Raw genomic sequence first — 24,877 nt, 5'->3', positions numbered from 1 at the left:
AAAACCCAATCATTAGTACTTGAAGCTGCAAACAATGCTATAGTTAATGCATGGCTAGTAAATAAAATAATATGCTTCACTGAATATAAAAAGAAAACTTTTTGAGTTTTGCCAAGAGAAGTAATTGCAAATTACACAAACAAAAGACAAGCATTCGACTTAAGCAGATCGATATTATTCGAAGAAGTTAATCAATGCTTCAACACATGCACTCAACTAAGTGCCCTGATATTCAAAGACTTTAATTTCCGACTAGCATGAGGCCAAATTCAAGCATCTAATGACTGAAAAGTATTCAAGTACGTAGCAAGAAAAGGAAAAATCTTATGTTAAGGAGTTGAAGTACAAAACTGTGCATCAAAGAATCGATCAATGCTTATTGGCAACGTACTCATTGAGGTTAATGTAAACTAAAATCAGAAATAATAAAGTTATGAAGAGGTAGCTCGGATGAACGGTAAAAATAAAAAGACCATTTCTAGCACAGCCATAAAGCTAAAACGAAAGAATTTTATCAAAGGGGATGTAGCTCAGATGGTAGAGCGCTCGCTTAGCATGCGAGAGGTACGGGGATCGATACCCCGCATCTCCATTCTTGTTTTTCTCAGTTTATTTATTTATGAAAGACGCATTTCACGATTTTAGGCCACAAAAAGGTAAGTAATAGCAGAAGAAGTGTTTTTTACTTTTTTTTCTCAAATCAACTGGTTAGGTAATTAATTTTTTGAATCCAAACTTAGGCATTCTTCTGCTCTATCAAGTTTAGATTCTGAGTCAATTATTATGTCTTTCTGTGAAGAAATAGATTGCACATTGAGTATTTAGAAGTTATACAGAGGCAAGTTTACGCAAGTGGGGGAAAAATTGCTCTTTTTTGTGAGGTTGAATGAGCCCTAGTTTTTAATTTTCTTCTTCCTCAAGAGATCTACGTGCATGGGTCCTTTGCTTGCACGATTGGAATTTACTGCAACCTTAACTGAGTAAAAAAACAACAACAGAAAAATAGGTTTGTGATGCTAGAAATTACATTAGACCAATGGGTTGAAAGTTCTTCTTTCCAATTACTCATTTACATTATATGGTTTTAATGCTATTTCTAGGATGAGACTCCTCTCTATTTCCATGTCTCTCCATTTCTCTAAGTTCTTATTTGGATTAGAGCCAAATGTCATAGTTAAAAATTGAAGGTTGAGATTTAATTACCAAAGCAAGGTCTTAACTATGATTAGATTAATAAATATTTACTTTATTTGTTCTCCAAATTTTCTTAATCCCATGATTCTAGCTAAAATATTATCTAATCCATATATATTTGAATAAAAAGAATTTCCTAGTATGCTCACTAGGAATTGCACATCTATATGCTCACTATATACTGAATATGTTAAATAGATCTCTTGTGATACACAAGATTGAGTAAAATCATGATACAAAATAGAATTGAAACAATTAAAAAGAAAAGAGGACATCTCGGATGATAGATTTCACTTAAAGAATGAACGTCATCGTAACAACGAAGCCAAATCCCACAGTAGAACCAGCAATGACGCCAATTTTATTAGCTGATGACGGGAGAGATGGCGTCGGAACAGAAGCACCAGAAGGAGGCAATGCAGGAGCGTCAACAGTAGGGGATGATGGATTACTAACAGGGGAAATTTTAGGTGCAAGTTTTGGCGACGGCGCTGAAGATTTGGGAGATGGTGATGAAGCAGGGGACTTAGTAGGGGAACTGATCACTGCGGTGGTGGAAGGTGTCGATGCTGGTGGCAGAACCGGAGGTGCGGCTGCAGGCGGTGGAGAAGCTGTGGCAATTGTGTTGACTTCAAGTTTCATTCCTGAGGCACAATGTCCACCAGTTCCACAAATGAAGTATCTTCTGCCTAGAGAAGATAGAGCAATGACAGTCATCCCACCACCATTTGTTGATATTGCATTTGTTGTCGCGCAAGAATCATAATCAGCTTTTGTAACTTCAAGCACATCGTGGCTTAGACCATACGAAAATACTGTCAATAAGATAAACAAAAATAGAAGATGTTAGTTAGTTTGAGAACGAGAGGGGTTCGACTTATTTGTAAATTTTGTAATTCACTTCCACATTAACAATAGGTTAGAGGTTTTGAGTCCCATTGAAAATAATTAACAAAACATGCACGGTTGATCCCTTGAATGACAGGGTCTCCCACCAGAGATGAAATTTATAAGTCCAAAATTTTAGTCCACTTAAATTATTAGGTTTCAAGTTAATAATTTGTATATTATCAATAAATTTTGTAAGACACATATAGGATCTGGACAAAAACTATTGGTTCGGTTGAATCCATAATCCATATTCTAGCTCTGCCCCTACCTCCCACCAACGACAGGAACCTCAAGATGACGAAGACTTGCCCTCTTCATGAAAACGAAAAATGAATGAGGATCAAGACGGGGATATTAGCCCTTCCTCAATACCAAGAAAGGTGGGTTCTATAAGACTTACACCAACTAACATTTTGACTCTAAAAGTGAGAGTTGGTGTCAATCTTGCACCTTTTTATCAAATAATAAAGTAGATTTCGCTCTAGAACCCTACACAACCCGAGCTCCCCCTAAGGGGAAGTAGACCAAAAGCAAGCAACCCCGGCACAAAATGAAAAGAAAGAACTTTTAAAGACTAGATTTAGACGGAATGTCATTCAAACGACCTTAAAACAATCATAAAAACCAATGTAAACCCTAGCATGAGAAAGAAAAAATATAGTGCTAAGAGGCATAAGTTTTATTGGGTGAATTATGGAATGGGAATGGCTTACTCAAATTATCACCAACTAAGAAAGTTTCGGATGCAGCCCATGTTTTATAATCAGCGCCCTGACTCCATCCACCATTACCTCCCACTGTGTGATTTGCGGCCATGGCTGAATTAAGCACCATGGCTATGGCTGCCAAGCTCAATAATGTTCTTAGCATTGCCATTTTTAATTAGCAAATTATACAATTGGGTTGTATAAACTGCTAAAATATTTGCTAGTATTGAAAATTTATGTCTTCTTTCTTTCAAGATTCTGCTATTTATAGGTAACACTGTTGAATGAGGACAGAATAGTTTGACTATGATTGTCATATTTTATAATCCAAACGCGCCAATGACGATGGTTTCTCAAAGAGGCCATTTTCCTTTTCTCCCAACGTCCTTTTATTCGTTTTCTTTTTTTACTTTCATTTTATGATTCGTTTTTTATAATGGTGGTGTTCGGGCCAATCTACCCAAATAGTCATTCACCTGTACTCTTAAACTAAAAATAGCCAACGGACATATAATATATGTATAATTCATGTATAATATAAGTATAACTATGTATAATCTATGTACACTGGCTAGAAAAAGTAAATATTAAATCTGACCGGCTATTTGTGTATTAACCCGTTATATATATATATATATATATATATATATATATACACACACACAAACACATTACACGCCAGTTATTTTTAGTTAAAAGATTAAGTGAGCGATTGTTTGAGTTAATTCTTCGTTGACTATTTTACTAGATACCTATATGGTTGTACCACTAGCACAGCTGCACAGCAAATTAAAAATAATAATATAGTAATATTTTTTTGTAACTTTAGTTTTCATAATTTTCTCCCATTTTAATTTATTGATAGCTGAGCCACACCCCTTCTTAACTTACTTTGATTTTATAATTCGAGTTGTTTTTGCAAATTGCATTTTTTTACATATCATAAATTAGTCTTGACTCGGTAAGAGCTGACTTGTTTTTGATTTGTATATTGAATTGAGTACAATTGCACGTTATTGACTCCTTATGAAGTCTAGTATAACACAAGAACATGCTACAGTGTGGTGCATTATTGTAAAACGTTTGTCAACACTTCATTCATGTAAAGAATCTGAAAAGTATTCTCGTTGTATGTGATATACAAATTGAGATGTCTCTTCAAAGGACAACTATTTTTTTTATTATTAGGAAGTTCAAAGCTTATGCCCACTCCCACTGAAAGAGGAAATAATTCAGATAATTAACCTATTCAATTTGTTGACCAAGAAGCAATGCATATGTACGGTGATATATTGAAGCTTATACTATCTAGTGTGGTTCATCGAAACCGTACACTTACCCGGATTAGGTGTTTATTGTAAATCATATCAAGTACTTATTATATTTAAGTAATTCAACGAGGCAGCCCGGTGCATAGACTATCCGTGTTCGCGTAGGGTTCGGGGAAGGAACGCATCCCAGAAAGTGTGATGTGAACAGTCTACCCTGATACAAGCATCAGTGATTGATTCCACGGCTCGAACTTGTGACCTATAAAAATAAATATTAATTAACCATGCATCATTATGTGATCAAAGTTCATGGGTAAAAATGCTAGTATATATCTTATTGGTTCGGTATAAATACGAGGTGCATGTTAATTTTTATTGCAACAGATCATGTCTACTAGGAAATTCTTTTTACCTGATGGCTATATGACCAAATCATTTTAGGTTGTAAGGCATCAATGTCTCAATTATGAAAATTAAAAAGAGCATAAATTTGGAGGCTACTCGTATAGGCGGATGCACGTTCAAGGTCTAATTGGTGCTATTTAAAAATTGACTGCTAGCTAATGGAATTGTTCAATCTTTTTTTTAAAAAATAATTCAGATTGTACTTTTTCTAAAAAATTATTTATTTATTACTGGTTTACTTGCCCCTTTTCCCTTTTGAAGGTCGTAGTTGGATTTTGAAAAGACCAACTCAAATTCACAACATATACTCCAAACAAATTTTAGGACTAAAAATACATATGACGAATTCATCATTTGATGCACATAAGAAATACAAATAAAGAGCCTAAAGCATTAGTACCAAACAAGGACATAAAGCCTGCTTATTATTATTATTCTGAAATTTTTATAATTTTAGCCTTTACTTTCAAAAGAATAATTATCATCTTTTAGGTTTAGGATTTCTTAATCTAATGTGATAGAATTATAAAATAGTACTTTTTTAGTGTGAATATTTCAAAGGGTATTCATCCACCTTACAACAAATAAATCTAAAAGATAATTAAAGGCAAAAAAAATCCCCTTTACTACTTAAAGTATATAAGTTCATTTGAAATTTATTAATAAAATTAAGTTCTAATTTTAAGTCTAAGAATAAAGAAGTTTAGTATGCATCGTAAACTAAACCTATATTTTTACCTGCCACTAAGTTTACAACTTTTTATTATAAATATCTATAAATAATTATGAGTAAACATAATATCTATAATTAAGTATGCAAATGACAGGACTAAGTATTGAATTATAATTTACGATTATAATAAATAATACAATGTACTTTACTGTTACTAAAATGTATGCATCGGAATTAACAGAAATAAATTGTATTTTCTTTATAAGAAATTTAAGGTAATTATAAGTTTTTGTTGTATCGGTTATATTGACTTTTAACACAAATAATATTATTTAGGTTTGTAATTTAGACATTAGGAAATATATATATTATGCTATTTTAGATAAACATTATTACATGAAATATACGGGTCTGTTGGGTCGGGTCCAACAGTCAGACCAATTACGGGTCATCTCCTAATTCGATTTTTCTTTGTTGATACATTTATTATTTTCTTTTAAGTATTTGAGAATTTATTATTATTATTATTATTATTATTATTATTATTATTATTATTATTATTATTATTATTATTATTATTATTATTATTATTATTATATATCTATCCATCTTATTATCATACAATTATAAAAGCCGAAAACTCCAACGCAAAATGATGATAGATTGTCATACCTTTAAAAGTTGATTTCACAATAAATAAAGTTGTCGTTTAATTATATTTCTCAACTATGAAATCAACTAATATTTATGGTTTAAAATGTAGTTGTATTTTACTTTTGCAATAGTACTTTTATTCTTTTTTTATTTGCCTGAGATAATTCATGGGATTTTTACCTAGCTATATTATATTAGAAACTTATTTATATATTTTTTCTATGTTTTGCAGTTTTTAATAAATATCTAGGTTTTTCTTACAAATTGTATACATTTCTTCTTAAAAGGCTCTCACCCCATTATTAGTGCATTCAATTAAGGGATTCAATTACATCCCTTTTTTTTCCTCTCCTATTCCCTCTCTCTTTTTTACATTAAAATCCCTTAATTTACGCCCAAAATCTCCATTTTCTTTCTTCCCACCATTTCTGACAGCTTTATATTATTAAAAAATATTCATAAACTGTATGATAAATGTATTTATAATTGTATTTGAATTGTATCAGATACATCAATGCCTAAAAGATAAATGTATCATAATTGTATCTAGTACATTAATACCTAAAATAATACCTGATACAATACTAATAAATTAATATACAATTATCATATTTGTGATACAAACTGTGAAATTCATCACGAACTCACAACTGCTCGTAACAATGTACAATGAATATAATATTATCATACATTTGCAATATAATTCCTGCATAATTATGATACATATACAATTATAATACAATCATAATACATTTCTGAAAAATTGTGAAACAATTATGATCTTCATCTTCTTCAAGTTTCAATCACAACTCTATATTAAAATTTTAATACAATCATATTATAATTGTATTAGTATTGTATCGAGTATAGTTTTGGGTATTGATGTATCATATACAAGTCAAATACAATAAAGATTTTATAAAGAAAAAAAACAAGATTCAAAATTTACCCACAACTTGATTCTAGAGCAATATCCTGAATTTCGTCTGCATTGTATCAATAAGAAATAGAGATTTTGGGTGATTAGTAAAAAAGAGAGAAATTGAATTTTAAAAGCTTTGGAAGAGGAAATGAATCTGCAATTTTGGGGGGATAACAGAGGGTAAGCGAGATTTTGGGTGAGCAAAATTTTGGATAACAGTTGGTAAGTAAAATTTCTTACCATGGGTAAGAACAATTTTGGGTAATTGTTATGAAAGAGAGAAGATGTTTTTGTAATCCTTTGGAAAAGGAAAGAATCTTAAATATAGGGAGGATTATTGAAAATGGGGATTGGTGTCATGTAACTGATAGACTAGATTTAAGGGATCTTGAATTTTTTTTTTTTTTATGATTTTGTATATAACTAGTAAATATAGATATACAAAATAATTAATAAAGAACTTAAATAAATGTGATAAATAGATTTTTATTATAGTATAGGTAGGTAAAAATCCCATAATTCATATAGTATTTCTTATTGATTAAATAAATAAAACTTGCATTTTGCTTGAGAGGAAGAAAATAAATTATCTTACGTTAGTTACCTGGCAATATTTGTGTCTTCCAGAATGAACTTTAAAAAAGGATGAACTTGAAAATAGCTTTCCAAGAAAATTCAGAAATGCTTTTTGTCACGCCTTCTTTTTCTCGAGGGATAGGGAAATGGGGAGTTTTTTTTAAATTAAAGTGACATAATCAAAATTGGATTATTTATCTAATCAGAGTCGCCGCTTGGAATAATTATTATGGTGTCCCAAGTCACCGGTTTATTTAAAATCTCAAATCGAGGAAATATTGACTCTATTTATGGTCCGCGAATACAGAAGATCGGGTAAGGAATTCTGTTAACTCGGGAGAAGGTGTGAGACACTCTCGAGTTTCGTGGTTTTAGCACGGTCGCTTAACAATTAATACTTGGCCTATTATCTGATTTATTACATGTTTAAGACCTATTGTGCATTTTTACTTTTTAATCGCTTTTAATATTTATGGAATTTATCTAAATAAGTTGCGATGTCACGTACTTATTGTTTTGTACACATTGTGAATCGCGTCACGTGAAATGCACTCGCGATTTACAATATGTATATTTTTATTATTATTTGAAGTTATGGTCGAGTCACGTAAAACGAACACTCATGTCCACGATGATTCATTAATCGTGCCTAAAGCAAACTACGGTATTCAATTATTTCTTTCTGAGTTTGAGATGAAATGTGAAGGTTCAAGAGTTATCAATAAAATTATGCTTATTCAACTCTCGATTCCATGAACCTCACTAGCAGATTATATAAATAATATATGAGAGCCATAATTCAGATGATTGCAAATTAAATCTTGAACAACATAAGTTAACATAATAAATAAAACATGGGAACTAATCACAAAAATATATAAGGAAACAAACCCAGTAAGAAAAAAAATGTCATTGAAGGAACAAAACCAAAATCCTACTTGGGTCTTTAAATCCTAAAAGAATATAAATAAATATTCAATCACATGCACAGGTTTATAATAAAGCAGCAACTAAATACAAGCACCTAAAGATAACAACGAACAGATGACATACTAATTAGTAAGAAAGATTGAAATGATAATAGAGATTAAAAGAAACATAGATTGAACTTTTTGTAGAACCAAAGAGAAGAACTTTTCTCCAATATATTAAAAGGATCCAGAAGCGAGTTTTGTACAGCAGTCATGATGCTTCAGCTAACAATACCAAAACCTAGCAACCGGGCCGGAATCGAAAACGCGAACAACCTTGAACCAGAATGGAGCTCGATAGCGGCGACAAACTCGACGGAAGGAACTCAATTTTTGGAGCTGCTGTTTTTCACGAGAAGGGGACTGTTTTTAGGTGATTTTTCGCAGTTGGGTTTGGGTGAAGAAAGGGGAACTGTTTGATGGAGCTTAAGAGTGGTTTAATGGAGGTTTTATGGACTGATTTTAATGGTGAAACGATGAGGCTTTGGTGACAGATCTGCTATATTGAGGAAGAAGAATCAGACTAGCAAAAAGGAAGAATTCCCAACCTCGCGTTTTGCTCTCTCATTCTCTCAACCCCCCCTCCCCCCAGAGATATGTTTTTGTCCTCTCCATTTTTTTCCCTGCTCCTTTATTGCTTTTTTGATTTGTTCCTTTTGTTTGTGCAAAGAATCTATCCCCTAATTTTGTGCATAGAATCCCCCGTTTTTTCCCCTCCTTAGCTCTCTGCTTTTTTCTATGCAGCCTTTTTTCGGTCCCTTTCCCCGTTTCTTTTTACTCGTTCCCCTCTCACTCTGTTTCTCTGTGTGAGGGGGGGGGGGAGGGGGGACTCGTTCTTCTTTTTTTCTCCGTCCATGAGAGGTGAAAGAGAGTTATCAAATAGGGTTTGTTGGGGTTATTGGGCTAATAAATTTTGGGCTTAGGAGACAAATCCGAAATTGGGCCACTAAAATCCGAAAATGAGCTCCCAATTGGCCCAAATTCAATTCTTTCTTATTGAACAAAATAAAAATAAAAATAAAAATACTACCAAAATATACTAATTAATCTTAGTTAATAAAAATAAACTATTAAAGTGAACTTTATATTAAAATAAAAATATTTTTGGTATTTTTTAAATGTTATAAAAAAAGGTAGAGAAAATTATGTTAAAGTAATGGTAAAAATTAAAATATTATCATTATAAAATACTAATAAGCTTAAATAAATTAAAAAAAAGGATAAAAATAAAAAGATATATAATAATAGAAGAAATATTATAAAACTATTTTTTGGTGTTTTGTTCTAAAATTAAAATTAAGAGTTTGACTGAAATCCTAAAAAAATAAAAAATAATAAGTAAATAATTTTTTTAAATACTACTTTTAAAAGTTACGCGGGTAAAAAATTACGTGCTTACACTTTTTAAATTTTCAAAGGTTGTATTTTCTTGCTCTTAATATTCATGTGATTTTTAGAAAATAGTTATTGATCGAGATGGATTAAGGGTGGCAAGTGGGCCGGTCCAGGCCCGGGACCGCGGGCCAAACGGGCCAGGACCGTTTGGCCCGATTTTAGTGGGCCTGGCCGGTCTCGTGGTCCGGTCCTATGATTTGGGCCCTCCAGGCCTGGGACCATTTAGCCTGCTAGGGACCGGGACCGGGACCAGACCGGTCCCTTAGCGGGCCAAATGGTCCCAACGACTATTTTTTTTTTTTTTTTTTTTAAAATAAAATATAGTCGTTGGGCTGTCAAAAATAACCGTTGGCTATTTATAAAATAGCCATTTAACCCCTCAACTTTGTTTTAATCCCAAACTTTTTATAATTATACTTTTTCCCTATTTTCAACTATAAATACCCCATCATTCTTTCCCTATTTTTTTTTATAAAATCATCAATCTATTACAATCTCTCTCTAATTTTCTTCTATAATTGCTACTATTGCTTACTTTATTGTTACAATTTGTGAAATAATTGTGAAGTTGGTGAATTAAAGTCTTCAACGATAATCAATTTTTAACAAGTTGTTCGTCAATTCGGTAAACTCGTTCTAACTCTTAAGTTTTAATATTATAATTTTATTTGTTTTATTTATTTTCTATTACTTTATTAATTAAGATGGCTTCCTTAAAAAAATATTTTGGTAAAAATAAGGGAAAATCCAAGAGTGACGAATCTAGTGCTCAATCTGTTCCTCCTCCATTGCCCCGGGCTCCCCGAACCAAACTCTATATCCGTCCTGCACCTGCTATTCTTGATAGAGATAATAGTTTATTACAATTTACTGAAAGTTAATTTTGCCATAATATTAGAGCTGGTGAACAATTAGACCATGAATTAATGAATGCTCTTTATTCTAATCCAACTATTGATGAAAATGATGACGAGGAAATAGATTTTGATGAAACTCAACCGGATGATGATACACCAACTAGTCCTGGTCCTGATGTTAACCTAACTAGTGATAACCCTGCTAATCCAAATAATGCCCCATATGATAGTCCTGTTACTACCCCTACTTTTTCTAGACAACCTAGCAAACGGACGGAAATATCTCCCATTTGGCCATTTTTTACTCAACTAATTCCAGAAAATAAGGCTAAGTGTAAAACTTATGGCACGGAGTTAGTTTTTAAATATTTGCGCTGTTTATAGGGGGAAGGGGGGGAACTTTGGCTAGACACATAATAAAACACCCTCAAGATAGAGTGAGATATCTTCGTCTGAAAGCTTTGGCCGAGGGGAAAAGTATACCTACTCCTAGTCAGGTTGACCCTAGTACCGGTTCAAATTAATTTCAACCGGGAATTAACACTGTTACCGGTGGTATTTTATATTATGATTCAAAAAAGATCGGGAAGAATTGGCAAAAATGGTAACTGTTATGTGTTTACCCTATAGTTTTTCTTCTGACCCTAACTTTGTGCATTATATTAGAAATTTTTTTAATCCTACTTATAGAGGTTTTTCCTCGCACAACCGTAAAGAGCGATATTTATAAATATAAATATGAATATGAATAATATTTGCGCTATTTATTTACTCATATAAATTGTCGTGTTGCTATTACAACTGATATTGGTAGAAGTGGTAACGACTGTGATTACCTTACTGTTACCAGTCATTGGATTGATGAGGATTGGATAATGCAAAAGCGCATTATTTCTTATGGAATAATTAATTCACGTCACACAGTTCAGTTTATTGCTAGCACAGTTACAGATATTTATAAATATTTTTGCATTAGTGATAAAATAATGTCAATTTCAATGGATAATACTACTAGTAACACAAATGCTATAGCTTTGCTTACCACTACGCTAAATCCTGCATTTAGTTATATTTTTCATGTTAAATGTATTTGTCATATTTACCATTTAATTGTGGGTGATGGTATGAAAATTTTAAATATTAAAATTGAAAAGGTTAAAATGGCTCTTAACTAGCTTTTTATTCAAACCGTAGAAGTAGACTTAGAGAATATTTTAAAAGATATGATGAATTTGGCCTAAGAGAAAGAAAGGTTCCTAAACCCTGTCCAACTAGATGGAATTACATGTATGAAAGTTTGGTTGTTGCATATGAATATAGAAACCCCATAAACTCAATATTTAATGCACATGTAAGTGATGATGATGAACACCTTACAAATGGGGATTGAGCTAGTGTTAAAAGACTTGTAGATTTTTTAGAAAAATTTCATATTGCTACAAATGAATTTTCTGGGCAATATTATCCTACTATTTCTAACTGTTTAGTTTATATTGCAGAACTTGCAAATTTGTTTGCTCATTTTTCAGAGGGTGGGAAAATTTATAAACTTGCTATTGATTCTATGAAAAAAAAAGTTTAAAAAATATTTTTTCCCTATTCCCCCTATTTATGGTGTTTCTGCTTTATTAAATCTTTGTATGAAATTAGGAGGTCCTCATTTTTGGTATGAAACTATTTATAATATGGTTTAGCACTTGAAGATGAGGAATTGTCTCAACTTCCGGAAGTAATAGCCTTAATTAGAATAAATGCTCAAACTATTTTTAATACTTATCAAGTTGCATTAAATCATGCTAGACCAAATGTTCCAACTCCTTCTTCTTCTGATTCTCAATCATCTAAAAGAACTGCGGGAGTAAGAGCACTTAGTGCTTGAGCAGGGTTTAGGGGTTCTCAAGATTCTAGTAGTAGTAATGTTTCACAACTAAATGAGCTTGAAGTTTATTTGTCGCAGGCAATTGAGGAAGTGCATCCCGACGGCTCCTTTAATCTTTTGGAATGGTGGAAGGACAAAGAAAAATACTTTCCGGTTCTTTCAAGGATGGCCCGAGATATTTTAACTATTCAAGCTTCAACAGTGGCATCAGAGAGCGCTTTCAGTCAAGCAAGACTTCAACTCGGTGATTATAGAGCGTCTATGAGGGAGAGTTTGGAAAAATCAGTACTTTTCAGAGATTGGATCCGGTCGGAAAGAAGAAATTTTGGACTTGCTGAATCACAACCAGATGAAGACGAAGCTTACGAAGAAATGCTAGCTGAACTTGCGGAGGATGTTGCTTCGCCCGGAAGTGGCGATGACCAAGCAACTTTTCCGCCACCACCAACGGAAATTCCTCCGGACCTTGATAGATTTATGAAGTTTGTAAGAGATACCATGTAACTTGTATGAACAAAAATTAGTATGTATTATGTAACTTATATTTTGGCACATCTTGATTAGTTTCTTTTTCTTCTCAATGGTGGTATTAGCACCTTGTTGTGCTCATTCCATAGGGGGATGAAGACTAAGAAAGATATTGCCATATTTTTTAATGCTATAATAAAATTACAAGGCATATCTTTTTACAATATTTTTGTCTTTAGACTTAGATATTATTTTTAACATCCTTTTATCTCTAATTTTTATTTAATTTTTTTTTAAATCTGTTGGGCCCACTTAGCCTATTTAGCCCGCGGGCCGGGACCAAACGATCCCAGTTCCGTTTGGTCCCGGGCTAAACGGTCCCGGCCGATCCCTACAAAAAGACCGTTTAGCCCGGGACCGTTTAACCCGTTTAATTTGGGACCAGCCCGGGACCGGGACCGTTTGGACCGGACCACTTAGCCCGTTTAGGTCCGGGACCGGCCCACTTGTCACCTTTAAGATGGATACATGCGCAACACACACATACTAAAACTAGTAAACAGAAAATATGATATATAAGTTCTGAGGTATAATTCAACGGGCCAATTATTTGAATGAGTTGTCCAAATATTTATTGCAATATGAAGAGAATTACTAAATTTTCTTGTGTTGGTTACTATAAACGAAGAGGGTAATTCCAAATAAAAGAGCATAGACAAACTAGTTATTCAATATATACATATTTTTGCTTGTGAAGTATATTTTATAGAGTAAAAAGATCGAACATCATTTTATGTTGAGCTTCATACTTTATAATAGTATAGATTTATGTGATTTTTAAATTATTTATATTAATTGACACAAGATACACATGTAAAGCATGCAATTAGAAAAATAATTACTTAATGAGAAGGGTAAAGTTAGAAAATTTAATAAATTATATACCGACTAGCTAAAGTGGACAAGTAAACAATATTTTTTAAGTATATCGGGAAGAGTAGTATCTATTGCAAAGCTTACATGCTAAAGAGAGAAGTTTTCAACTATAAATAGAAGAAAATACAACTTATGAGTCTTTGAAAGTTTATGACTTTTAAAAGATTAACAATATAGGTTAAGTGTTTTCTAAAAAGTTTATATTGATTGAAACAAGATGCACATGACACGCACGTGTTCAATAAATTCAAGAACTCAAGAATTTCATACAGGACTACAAGCAAATATTTCAGACTTCTTGCATGTATTAACCACATCACTATTCCCTTATGTGTTATTGCTAATAATAACCACTTCAGCTCCCATTTTTTGGACGTCTCAACACTTAATTCTGAGACATTTGGATGGTCAAGCACACATGTCATGTATAATCACTTTCTCCTTTGGATGCCCAGTCACGATTTCTTTTCTAAAATGTTCGTCAGCCAAAAAAAGCACACATCGAAGGAACATGATTGCAAAAGAATTGATAGAAAAATAGAGATCCTGTAGCCATTATAGCTACCACCAAAACCTTGGTGTATATGTTCACTAAATACGGCAACCCTGTGAAATGAACTTGCCGAACGCATAAGTGGCTAAGAGGATTTGCCACCAGGGATTTTGAAAATTACCAACAGCACCTATCAGCATCATGTGATATTTTTTTCATCCGAAATTTTGCCAAGAACATGTCATTCAAAGAAGGGTGAAAGGTCCTCTTAGGATCGGGAACCCGGAAAGTGCGAAATTTAGCTAAACAACAGTATAATGACAATAACAAAGACAATGAAAGTTGATAATAACGGCAATTAAAGAATATAAAGAAAACACAAATTTAACGCGGTTCGGTCAAGGTGACCTACGTTCATAAGCGGAGAAGAGCAATTTCACTATACCAACAAGAATACAAAAGAGAGTACAAAATTAGAGTAAATATTCTAATTAATCCCAAATACCCCAAGAGAATAACCTCACAAGATCACTCCAAAGAAATGGTTCACACAATTGTTTCCCAACACTTACTCTCTTACAAAATACTTTATAATGAAATAAAGGAGGAGAAAGAAAGACAAGAGTGAAAAGCTCTTGAATTGGTGTGTTTGCAAATGAGGAGAAACTCCTCTATTTATAGCAAGGAATCCTTGACCTAATAATGAATATTATATCATGGCAAATGTCATGATCCACAAATTTTGTTATAATGGATATTATGTCATAGCAAATGTCATGAAATTTGGCTATATTACAAATCTCCACCTTGGCCTAATTTCGGCTTATATATAGTAAATTTGCTCCACCTTCTCCGCAAAAATCCCAATGGGTAAAATCATTCTTCGTAAATGCCAATCAAGTTCAATCAAAGCTTGAACTTGGACACTGGAAGAGGTTTTATGAACATGTCAGCAGGATTATCTCTAGTATTGATCTTCTCAACATAGACTTTTCCATCAGCAATGGTTTCTCCGATGAAATGATACTTTATATCAATGTACTTCGTCCTCTCATGATACACTTGTTCTTTAGTCAAGTGACTGGCACTTTGACTATCACAGAAAATGGTAATACCACCTTGGTATAAACTGAGTTCCGCAAATAGATCCTTCAACCATAAAACTTCTTTGATCGCCTCGGTCACTGCCATATATTCTGCTTCGGTAGTAGATAAAGCTACTACATATTGTAATATAGCTTTCCACCTAATAGCGTAACCACCGATGCAAAATACATAGCCTGTCAGTGATCTTCTTTTGTCAAGATCACCTGCATAATCTGAGTCTACAAAACCAACCAAAGTGTTAGTATTTCTCCAAAACTCCAAACATGTGTTTGAAGTACCTCGCAAGTATCTGAGAATCCATTTCACAGCATGCCAATGTGCTTTACCATTATAATGACTTAATCGGTCATTTTAACTTTTAGACTCTCGTTCCCTAAAAATAAAACTTTTTGTAGGTACTTGTAATAATTTATGACTTGCGGGGATGGTTGATTCGGGATTTGAAAGTGTTTGGGGTGAAACCAGAACACTTGGTTCCTTAAGTTGGCCTTAAAGTGCTAAGTTTGACTTCGGTCAACATTTTGTGAAAACGACCCCGGAATAGAATTTTGATGATTCCAAGAGCTCTGTATGGTGATTTTTGACTTAGGAGCATGTTCGAAATTTTATTTGGAAGCCCGTAGTTAAATTAGGCATGAAATGGCTAAAAACAAGAACTTAAGTTTGGAAGTTTGACCAATGAGTTGACTTTTTGATATCGGAATCGGAATCCAGTTCCGAAAATTTTTATAGCCCCGTTATGCAATTTATGACTTGTGTGTAAAATTTGAGGTCAATCGGAGTTGATTTTATAGGTTCCGACATCGAATGTAGAAGTTGAAAACTCTTAGTTTCATTAAGCTTGAATTGGTGTATGATTCATGGTTTTAGCATTGTTTGATGTGATTTAGAGGTTCGACTAAGTTCGTATGATGTTTTAGAACTTGTTGGTATATTTGGTTGAGGTCCCGAGGGCCTCGGGTGAGTTTCGGATGGTTAACGGATCAAAAATTTGAGTTAAAATGCTGCTGCAATTTTTCCTCTTCTGTTGGACATTCTGGGCTGTGATCGAGCCCAGATATTGAGCCCAGGTATCGAGCCTAGATATCGAGCCCACGATCGAGCCCTGAGTCGAAGCCAGGGACGAGATTCAGTATCGAAGCCTCGATCGAAGGCAAGGCTCGAGGGCATGATCGAAGGCAAGGCTCGAGGGCATGATCGAAGGTAAGGCTCGAGGGCATGATCGAAGGTAAGGCTCGAGGACTAGAATCGAGACCCAAGCTCGATGCCCTGAGCGAAGGCCCAACCTCGATGCCCTGATCGAAGGCCCAACCTCAATGCCCTGATCGAAGGCACATGTTCGATGCCCTGATCGAGGCCAAGGCCGAGGTCCAGGCTCGAGCCTGTGATCGAAGCCGCGGTCGAGGCCCAGTTCGAGGACCAGTTCCGAAGGCTGCTGGGCAGTTTTATAAAAAGAGGACATTCGTCCCATTTGCCATTTTTGGCGAACTTGAGCTTGAGCAGAGGCGACTTTTGATAGATTTTCAAGGGAAAAATATTGGAGTAAGTGATTCTAACTCGGATTTGGTCTACATATACAAGTGTATCATTGTTTTTCACAATTTAATTAGTGTTTTGAGATTTGAGATTTGGAAAAGTTTAGAAATCTCATAGAAACGAAATTTTGAGATTTCGGTATCGATTCAGAGTCGGATTTGAGTGAAACTGGTATGGTTGGATTTGTAATTAAATGGGTTGTCGGATTTCATAACTTTCACCGGATTCCGAGATGTGGGCCCCGCGGGCGAATTTTTAATTAATTTCGGGATTTTATTAAAAATGTAGTATTTCCTTATAAAATTTATTTTCTATAATTTTTAATAATTGTATCGAATTATTTTGGCTAGATTCGAGCCAGACAGAGTTGAATAATCGTGAAAAAGGCAAAATTGTGGATTAAATTGGAGCAAGACGAGGTAAGTCTCTTGTCTAACCTTGTGAGGGGGAAATTACCTCATAGGTGATTAAAATTAAATAAGTGTTGCTAATTGTGTTGCTAATTGTGGTGGGAGCTACGTACGCACGTGGTGACGAGAGTCCGTGCGTAGCTACTATTAATGCTAAAGTCCGAGTAGTTTAGGACACAAAGCATGCCTTACTTGTGTAAATTGTATTCTTTGATTTATTTATATTAATTGATATGTATATGAATAAATTGTGAATTGTTAGATAAAGATATTAAAGGTTGGAAATCTCATAGGCTTGATTGTGTGTTTTAATCAATTAATTGTTAAAAAAAATTGTTCTCCTCCCAAATTTATCTTATAATATATACACTCTCCTTCCGGAGGCACATCAGAAAAATGTCCTCCTTTCTTGTGGAGTGGGCCGAACGCCTCGGCAGGATAGATGCATCTATGGATCGCGCCGCACATCCCTCGGCAGTGTACACGACACTCTGGATCGGGCCGTACGTCCTCGGCAGAAATCGTGCTTAATAATAATAATTACACGATACTTTAATAATTTATTTCACCTTGAGAAGCTAATTAATTATTTGGAAAAATTCTTGGAATTTAATGAATTATTATTATTGCTTGTTTATGGAATTAATTGTTACTCATGTAAATCAGATTTGATTGATAAATTGGAATTTTTCTGAATTGAAGGAATTTAATTAATATATTGAGAATTGTTACATTTGAAGGAATATGATTATTTCTGCTGATTAAATAAATTATTGTAAATTCTGTAAACCATGCTGATTTAAATATTCTAGTTATATTTCAGTTATTATTATTGACCCATAGTGAGTGTCAAAGTCGGCCATCTCGTCTCTACCACTTCGAGATTAGGCTTGATACTTACTAGGTACACGTTGTTTACGTACTCATAATACACTTGCTGTACTTTTTGTGCAAGATCTGAGACAGGTACTAGTGGAGGACCTATCATCACATACCCACGTCATCCCGAGGCATAGTGGTGAGCTGCCTTTCTGAGCCGTTCTGCAGCTACCAGTGTCTCTTCTTATATTTATATTCTGTCTATTTCATTTCAGACAGTATTTGGAGTTTTGTATAATCTACTAGATGCTCATGCACTTGTGACACCGGGTCTTGGCACACACATTGGTAGAAGTTGGTATTTTATTATTTTCTTGGAATAAAAGTTTAACCAATGTACGTTTGACTTATTAGTTGGCTTGCCTAGATGTAGTGTTGGGCGCCATCATGACCTATAGGTGAAATTGGGTCGTGACAACATGGTATCAGAGCACTAGGTTCACGTAGGTCTCACAAGTTATAAGCAAACCTAATAGAGTTTTGCGGATCGGTACGAAGACGTCTGTACTTATCTTCGAGAGGGTATAGGGTGTTAGGAAATTACCTTTCTTCACATTCCATCGTGCAATTAATGTAGCACTAAATATCTTTCTCTTATTCTCTCAGAGATGGTGAGAACACGCTCTAATGAGATTCCAGACCGGGGAAGAGCTACTCCCCCAGTTGCTAGAGGCCGAGGCAGAGGCCAAGAGAGGGCTCCAGCCCGTGGTAAAGGACGAGGACATCCCAGGACTATTCCGGTTATGCCGCCAGTGGATCCAGCAGAGAATCCCATTATTGAGGAGCAGGGTGAGGTGCCTGTGGCAGAGCCAGCTCCGGTGGACTTCACATCTGCACCGGGATTTCAGGATGTCATGGGTTGTATGCTGTAATTCATGGATAATATGACTCAGGCCGGTTTATTTCCGGCAGACCCAACCACATCTCAGGCGGGCGGGGAGCACAAACCCCTACCGCGTAGGCTCATGGACAGGCAGCTGCTGTATATCAGATCCAGGGTGCACTACCCGTGGGTGGAGTCCAGCCAGTGGCAGCAGCTATACCTGAGCCCAGGCCAGCTGTAGCCGCGAATACTCAGAAACTATTAGACAGATGGACTAGACTACATCCTCTTGTCTTCGGGGGTGAGCGACATGAGGATCCACAGGATTTCATTGATCGTTGCAAGGATAGACTATACAACATGAGGATATTGGAATCCCATGGGGTTGATTTCGCTACTTTTCAGCTAGAGGGTAGAGCCCGTAGATGGTGGCAGTCTTATGCTCTTGGCAGACCAGGAGATTCTCCTGCCATGACTTGGGACAGGTTCACCCGTATCTTTTTGGACAGGTATATTCCACCCTCCCAGAGGGAAGAGTTGCGGTTTCAGTTTGACCAGCTCCAGCAGGGTCAGATGTCAGTGACTGATTATGAGGCGAGGTTTTCTGAATTATCTCGCCATGCACTAATGATACTCCCTACTGAGACGGAGAGAGTGCGAAGGTTTGTAGCCGGTTTACATACTGGTATTTAGGCCACTATGGCTCGAGAGATTGAGATGGGTACTTCATATGAGCAAGTTGTGGAGATAGCCCGGAGGATTGAGGGTGCACGTCAGCGGAGCCGAGAGCAGATTATGAGAGATGAGCGGTTCAGGTACTCTGGAGAGTTCAAAGGTGCTCCGTCCGGGGGCAGAGGTCAGTTCGTGAGGGGACAGTCCAGCAGACCCCCATATCCAGCACCACCACTTCCTCGAGGTTCTCCAGTGCAACCTTATCTCAGTGCTATCCCAGAGAGTTCTTACCGCCCACCAGCTATTCAGGGTCCTCCCAGTGGGTATTCAGGTCCCCAGGGCCAGACACTTAGTCAGCAGCCCATCACACCGAAGAGTTGTTACGAGTGCGGGGATCCCAGTCACATGCGGAGGTTTTGCCCCAGGCTTCGGGGTAGACTAGTACAGCAGGGTCAGCAGCCTATGCTTACCAAACCAGTTGCTCCACCAGTAGTCCGACCACCCAGAGGTGGAGGATAGGTGGGTAGGGGCCGTCCTAGAGGTGGAGGTCAGCCAGGCGGAGGTCAGACAGTTGGCGCTCCAGCTCGGTTCTATGCTTTTCCAGCTAGACCAGATGCAAAGGCCTCAGATGCCGTGATTACAGGTATTATTTCTGTTTGTAGCAAAGATGCCTCAGTATTATTTGATCCAGTATCTACGTATTCATATGTGTCATCTCTATTTGCTCCATTCCTGGGTGTTTCTCGTGAGTCCTTGAGTACTCCTGTTTATGTGTCCACTCCTGTGGGCGATTCTGTTGTTGTGAACCGGATCTACCGGTCCTGTATTATTACATTCTGTGGTTATGAAACTAGAGCAGATCTCCTATTGCTTGAGATGACCGATTTTGAAATTATTCTGGGCATGGACTGGTTATCTCCATATCATGCTATTCTAGATTGTCATGCCAAGACTGTTACCTTGGCTATTCCAGCATTACCTAAGCTGGAGTGGAAGGGTTCGCTTGTTAGTTCATTTAATCGAGTTATTTCTTTTATAAAGGCTCAACACATGGTTGAGAAGGGTTGTTTGGCTTATCTAGCCTATGTTCGGGATACTACTGCAGAGACTTCGGCTATTGATTCAGTGCCTGTAGTTCGGGAGTTCCCTGATGTATTTCCGTCAGATCTTCCAGGTATGCCACCTGATCGTGATATTGGTTTCTGTATTGACTTGGCTTCAGATACCCAGCCTATATCTATCCCACCGTATCACATGGCTCCGAAAGAATTAAAAGAATTGAAAGAACAGCTTGAAGAGTTACTAGCCAAAGGGTTTGTCAGACCGAGTGTATCGCCTTGGGGTGCACTAGTATTATTTGTGAAAAAGAAGGATGGAAGAATGCAGATGTGTATTGATTATCGCCAATTGAACAAAGTTACTATTAAGAACAAGTACCTGTTGCCGCGTATTGATGATCTATTTGACCAGTTGCAGGGTGCTAGGGTGTTCTCTAAGATCGACTTGAGGTCGGGGTACCATCAGTTGAAGATTCGGGATTCGGATGTTCCGAAGACTGCTTTCCGTACTAGATATGGTCATTATGAGTTTCTGGTGATGTCCTTCGGTTTAACTAATGCCCCGGCAACGTTTATGGATCTGATGAACAGGGTATTCAGGCCATATATTGACTCATTTGTCATTATCTTCATTGATGACATTTTGATCTACTCATGTAGTAAGGAGGAGCATGAGCAGCATATGAGAGTAGTGCTTCAGACATTGCGGGAACAAAAGCTATATGCTAAGTTCTCTAAATGTGAGTTTTGGCTAGAGTCTGTAGCATTTTTGGGACATATCGTATCAGACGAAAGTATTAAAGTTGATCCTAAAAAGATTGAGGCAGTTCAGAATTGGCATCGTCCCACTTCGGCGACGGCGGTCAGGAGTTTTCTAGGTTTGGCAGATTATTATCGTCGGTTCGTGGAAGGTTTTTCATCTATTGCAGCACCTTTGACTAAATTAACCCAGAAGGGTGCTCCATTCTGATGGTCCGATGATTGTGAGGTGAGCTTTCAGAAGCTCAAGACATCATTGACTACAGCACCAGTGTTAGTGTTGCCATCCGGTTCAGGGATGTATACAGTGTATTGCGATGCTTCGCGCATTGGCTTGGGTTGTGTATTGATGCAGGAAGGGCAAGTTATTGCATATGCTTCACGTAAGCTGAAGCCCCACGAAAAGAATTATCCGGTACATGATTTGGAGTTAGCTGCGATTGTTCACGCTCTTAAGATTTGGAGTCATTATCTTTATGGGGTGTTTTGTGAAGTTTACACTGATCATCGCAGTTTGCAGCATTTGTTCAAGCAGAGGGATCTAAATTTGAGGCAGCGCAGATGGCTGGAGTTACTAAAAGATTATGATATTACTATCCTGTATCATCCGGGCAAAGCAAATGTGGTTGTAGATGCCTTGAGCAGAAAGGCGGAGAGTATGGGTAGTTTGATTTTCATTTCATCAGAGGAAAGGCCATTAGCCTCAGATATTCAATCCTTGGCTAACAGACTTGTGAGGCTGGATATTTTAGAGCCCAGCCGAGTTCTTGCATGTGTTGTGGCCCAATCTTCACTATTTGAGCAGATCAAGGCTCGCCAGTATGATGACCCACACCTGGTGGTTCTTCGTGAAATGGTACTACAAGGTGGTGCCAAGGGAGTCACTATTAGTGCAGATGGTGTTCTACAACTCCAGGATCGTCTGTGTGTTCCTAATGTGGATGAACGGAGGAAAAGGATCCTGGAGGAGGCCCACAGTTCTCGATATTCTATTCATCCAGGTGCTACGAAGATGTATCGTGACTTGAGGCAGTGTGAGCACCTAATTTTTGCCCTAATATAAAATTACTCCTAAAAAATCCAAAATATAGCTTTAAATTATTTTTCTATATTTTTACTTAGTTTGCTTTGTACGTATTCATGTTTGATGCATTTTTAAGTTGCATTTTAAATACTAAAGAAAATACAAAAATATTTTTAATTTTTACATTTTTAGATTTTAATTGCATAATTAATTGCATTTGTAAAACACTAAAATACCAAAAAATATATTAGTAACTCTACATGCATTTATTAGCTAAATGAATTAGTTAATTGTAGAAAAATAGGTCACTAGGTTAATTTTATAAATTAGTTGGAATTAGGAGTGTTAAATAAATTGATTAGTCTTGGGGAATACAAAGAAATAAAAGAGAAGGCTATGGGGTTTCATTACAGCCCTGGGCCAAGTGCTTCTAGTGGTCCATTTTCTTTCCATTCACCCTAGCCCACTACCCGCCAGCCCAATATTCCCTCTTCATCTCTAAAATAGACCCTAATTTCACCCTCCCTTTTGATTCTCAACACCGAAAAGAACGGACCCCCTCACTTCAACAAGCAGCGGCGCACTTCCCCCCTTCCTTCATTCCCATAGAAGAACGGATCATCTCCCCCTTACACTAGAACCCTAGCCGCTCCATCTCTTACCTCACTCTCACAGACACTCTCTTTCCTCCGCTTACACATACAGAAGGCAGAGAAATTTGCTCACCTTCCTCTCACATGGCTCTCATCTAAACAGAAGAAAATAGCTTGAAACACAGATTTCAAAGAGTTATTGGTTTTTGCTGAGTTGGCTATTCAATTCCTGGGTTTTCAAAGTGAAATAGAGCTCTTAAGGGACTGTTTTCATGGTTGTTTATTTGCTGGGAATGCAGCTATGCTTCCTTCTTCTTTTATCACTGCATTTTTTTTGTTTATGCTCTCCGAGGTACTGTTCAATTCCCCAATAGTGTTATTCTGTTTTGAATTAATGAAATACATGATATAATTGTAATTGTCTGCGGTTTTGTGTGGAATTGAAAGTGCTTTGTGTTATTTTGTATTTAACGTCCTATAAGCAGGTAGAATTTGTCTTTCAAATCTCAATTCATGAAACATGAAGTAGTTGTCGATTATGTGTTTGATTAAATCAAGTGTACTGGATTTGGAGTTGATTTGCAGTTTCCGAAGTTCTAATATTTGTTAGAGAAAGGACTCATTAATGTTTGCTTCAAATCAGTGATCGAAATGCTGTTGGCCTAATTTGAGTAATACAGCTTTGATTCTATTTTAATTCATTGCTTGAAAATCCTGTTTTGATCGCTCAGTTCATTGGCTTTCAGTCCTTGTTAACACTGAATTGGGCATATTGTTTGGCTTAGATCTGCCTAGCTTTACTCTTCTGTGATGTTGATTGTTGAGTGTAGCTGGGTATTAGTAGCACTCATTGGACAATGAACATCCTGATAAATAGATTAAACTTGTATGAGAAAGCTCAAAGATCGCTGTAAATTGTTAGAGTATCATTTGCACAACTTGGATTGGTTTATAAACTCTCATGTCATTGAATTGTAATTAGATATACACTTGGATGATTTGGTAAGACCATTGTGAATATGTATGAATTGACCCTCGTGATAATCTATGAATTCAATATTCTACTAAAATTAGAATTCAAATGGGCCTTGAACACGAATGTCTCCTACACCTGCCCATCCCGTTTTAGTAATTCTCAGAATTAACCCAATTCACGTGAGTTTTTAGATATAGGCTAATAAGATGTAACAATTGTATAATTTTGTGAAAGTAGGAAGCTTGCCTAACTTAGTTGAATTGTGTGGATGTAAATTCTTTCCACGATCATTTAATCCTAAACCATAGGAAGTAATTAAACAAATTATGAACAAACGTTAGTTGCTTTAGGCGCGATTAATAATAACTCATCGTGACTATGAGTACGGTTCTCGTGGCATAGTCATGATAAATAATTTTTCAATCCGAGTGTGCGTTTCACGTGACTCGACTCCAACTTCAAATAATAATAAAAATTTACATGTTATAAATTGCGGGTGCGTTTCACGTGGCGCGATTCGCAATGTGTACAAAAACAAACGAGCGCGCGATATCGCGACTTGTTCAAACAAAATTCCATAAATTTCAAAAGCGATTAAAAGATAAAAATGCACAATAGGTTTCAAATATGTATAAATCAGATAATTAGGCCAATTATTACTAGTTAAGCGACCATGCTAAAACTACGAAACTCGGGAGTGCCTCATACCTTCTCCCGGATTAACAGAATTCATTACCCGGTCTTTTGT

The 24,877-nt window shown here is 36.1% G+C and overlaps 1 protein-coding gene and 1 non-coding gene across 2 annotated transcripts; one reads left to right on the top strand and one right to left on the bottom strand.

The window, feature by feature from the left end:
* Window positions 1-519: 519 nt before the first annotated feature.
* Window positions 520-592, top strand: TRNAA-AGC (transfer RNA alanine (anticodon AGC)). The gene has a single exon. It is a non-coding gene; the product is annotated as a tRNA-Ala (tRNA).
* A 790-nt stretch (window positions 593-1,382) lies between these two features.
* Window positions 1,383-3,020, bottom strand: LOC107799839 (blue copper protein 1a-like). The gene is made up of 2 exons (XM_016622983.2): window positions 2,799-3,020; window positions 1,383-2,009 (listed from the first exon to the last, which is right to left on the bottom strand). Exons 1-2 carry the CDS (start codon window positions 2,959-2,961, stop codon window positions 1,489-1,491), a joined length of 684 nt encoding a protein of 227 aa, XP_016478469.1. The 5' UTR covers window positions 2,962-3,020; the 3' UTR covers window positions 1,383-1,488.
* Window positions 3,021-24,877: the final 21,857 nt, after the last annotated feature.

Source organism: Nicotiana tabacum, chromosome 21 (genome assembly GCF_000715075.1).
Source record: "Nicotiana tabacum cultivar K326 chromosome 21, ASM71507v2, whole genome shotgun sequence".
In the NCBI taxonomy this organism is placed as follows: Eukaryota; Viridiplantae; Streptophyta; class Magnoliopsida; order Solanales; family Solanaceae; genus Nicotiana; species Nicotiana tabacum.
This window is presented reverse-complemented; position numbering and strand designations above follow the sequence as displayed.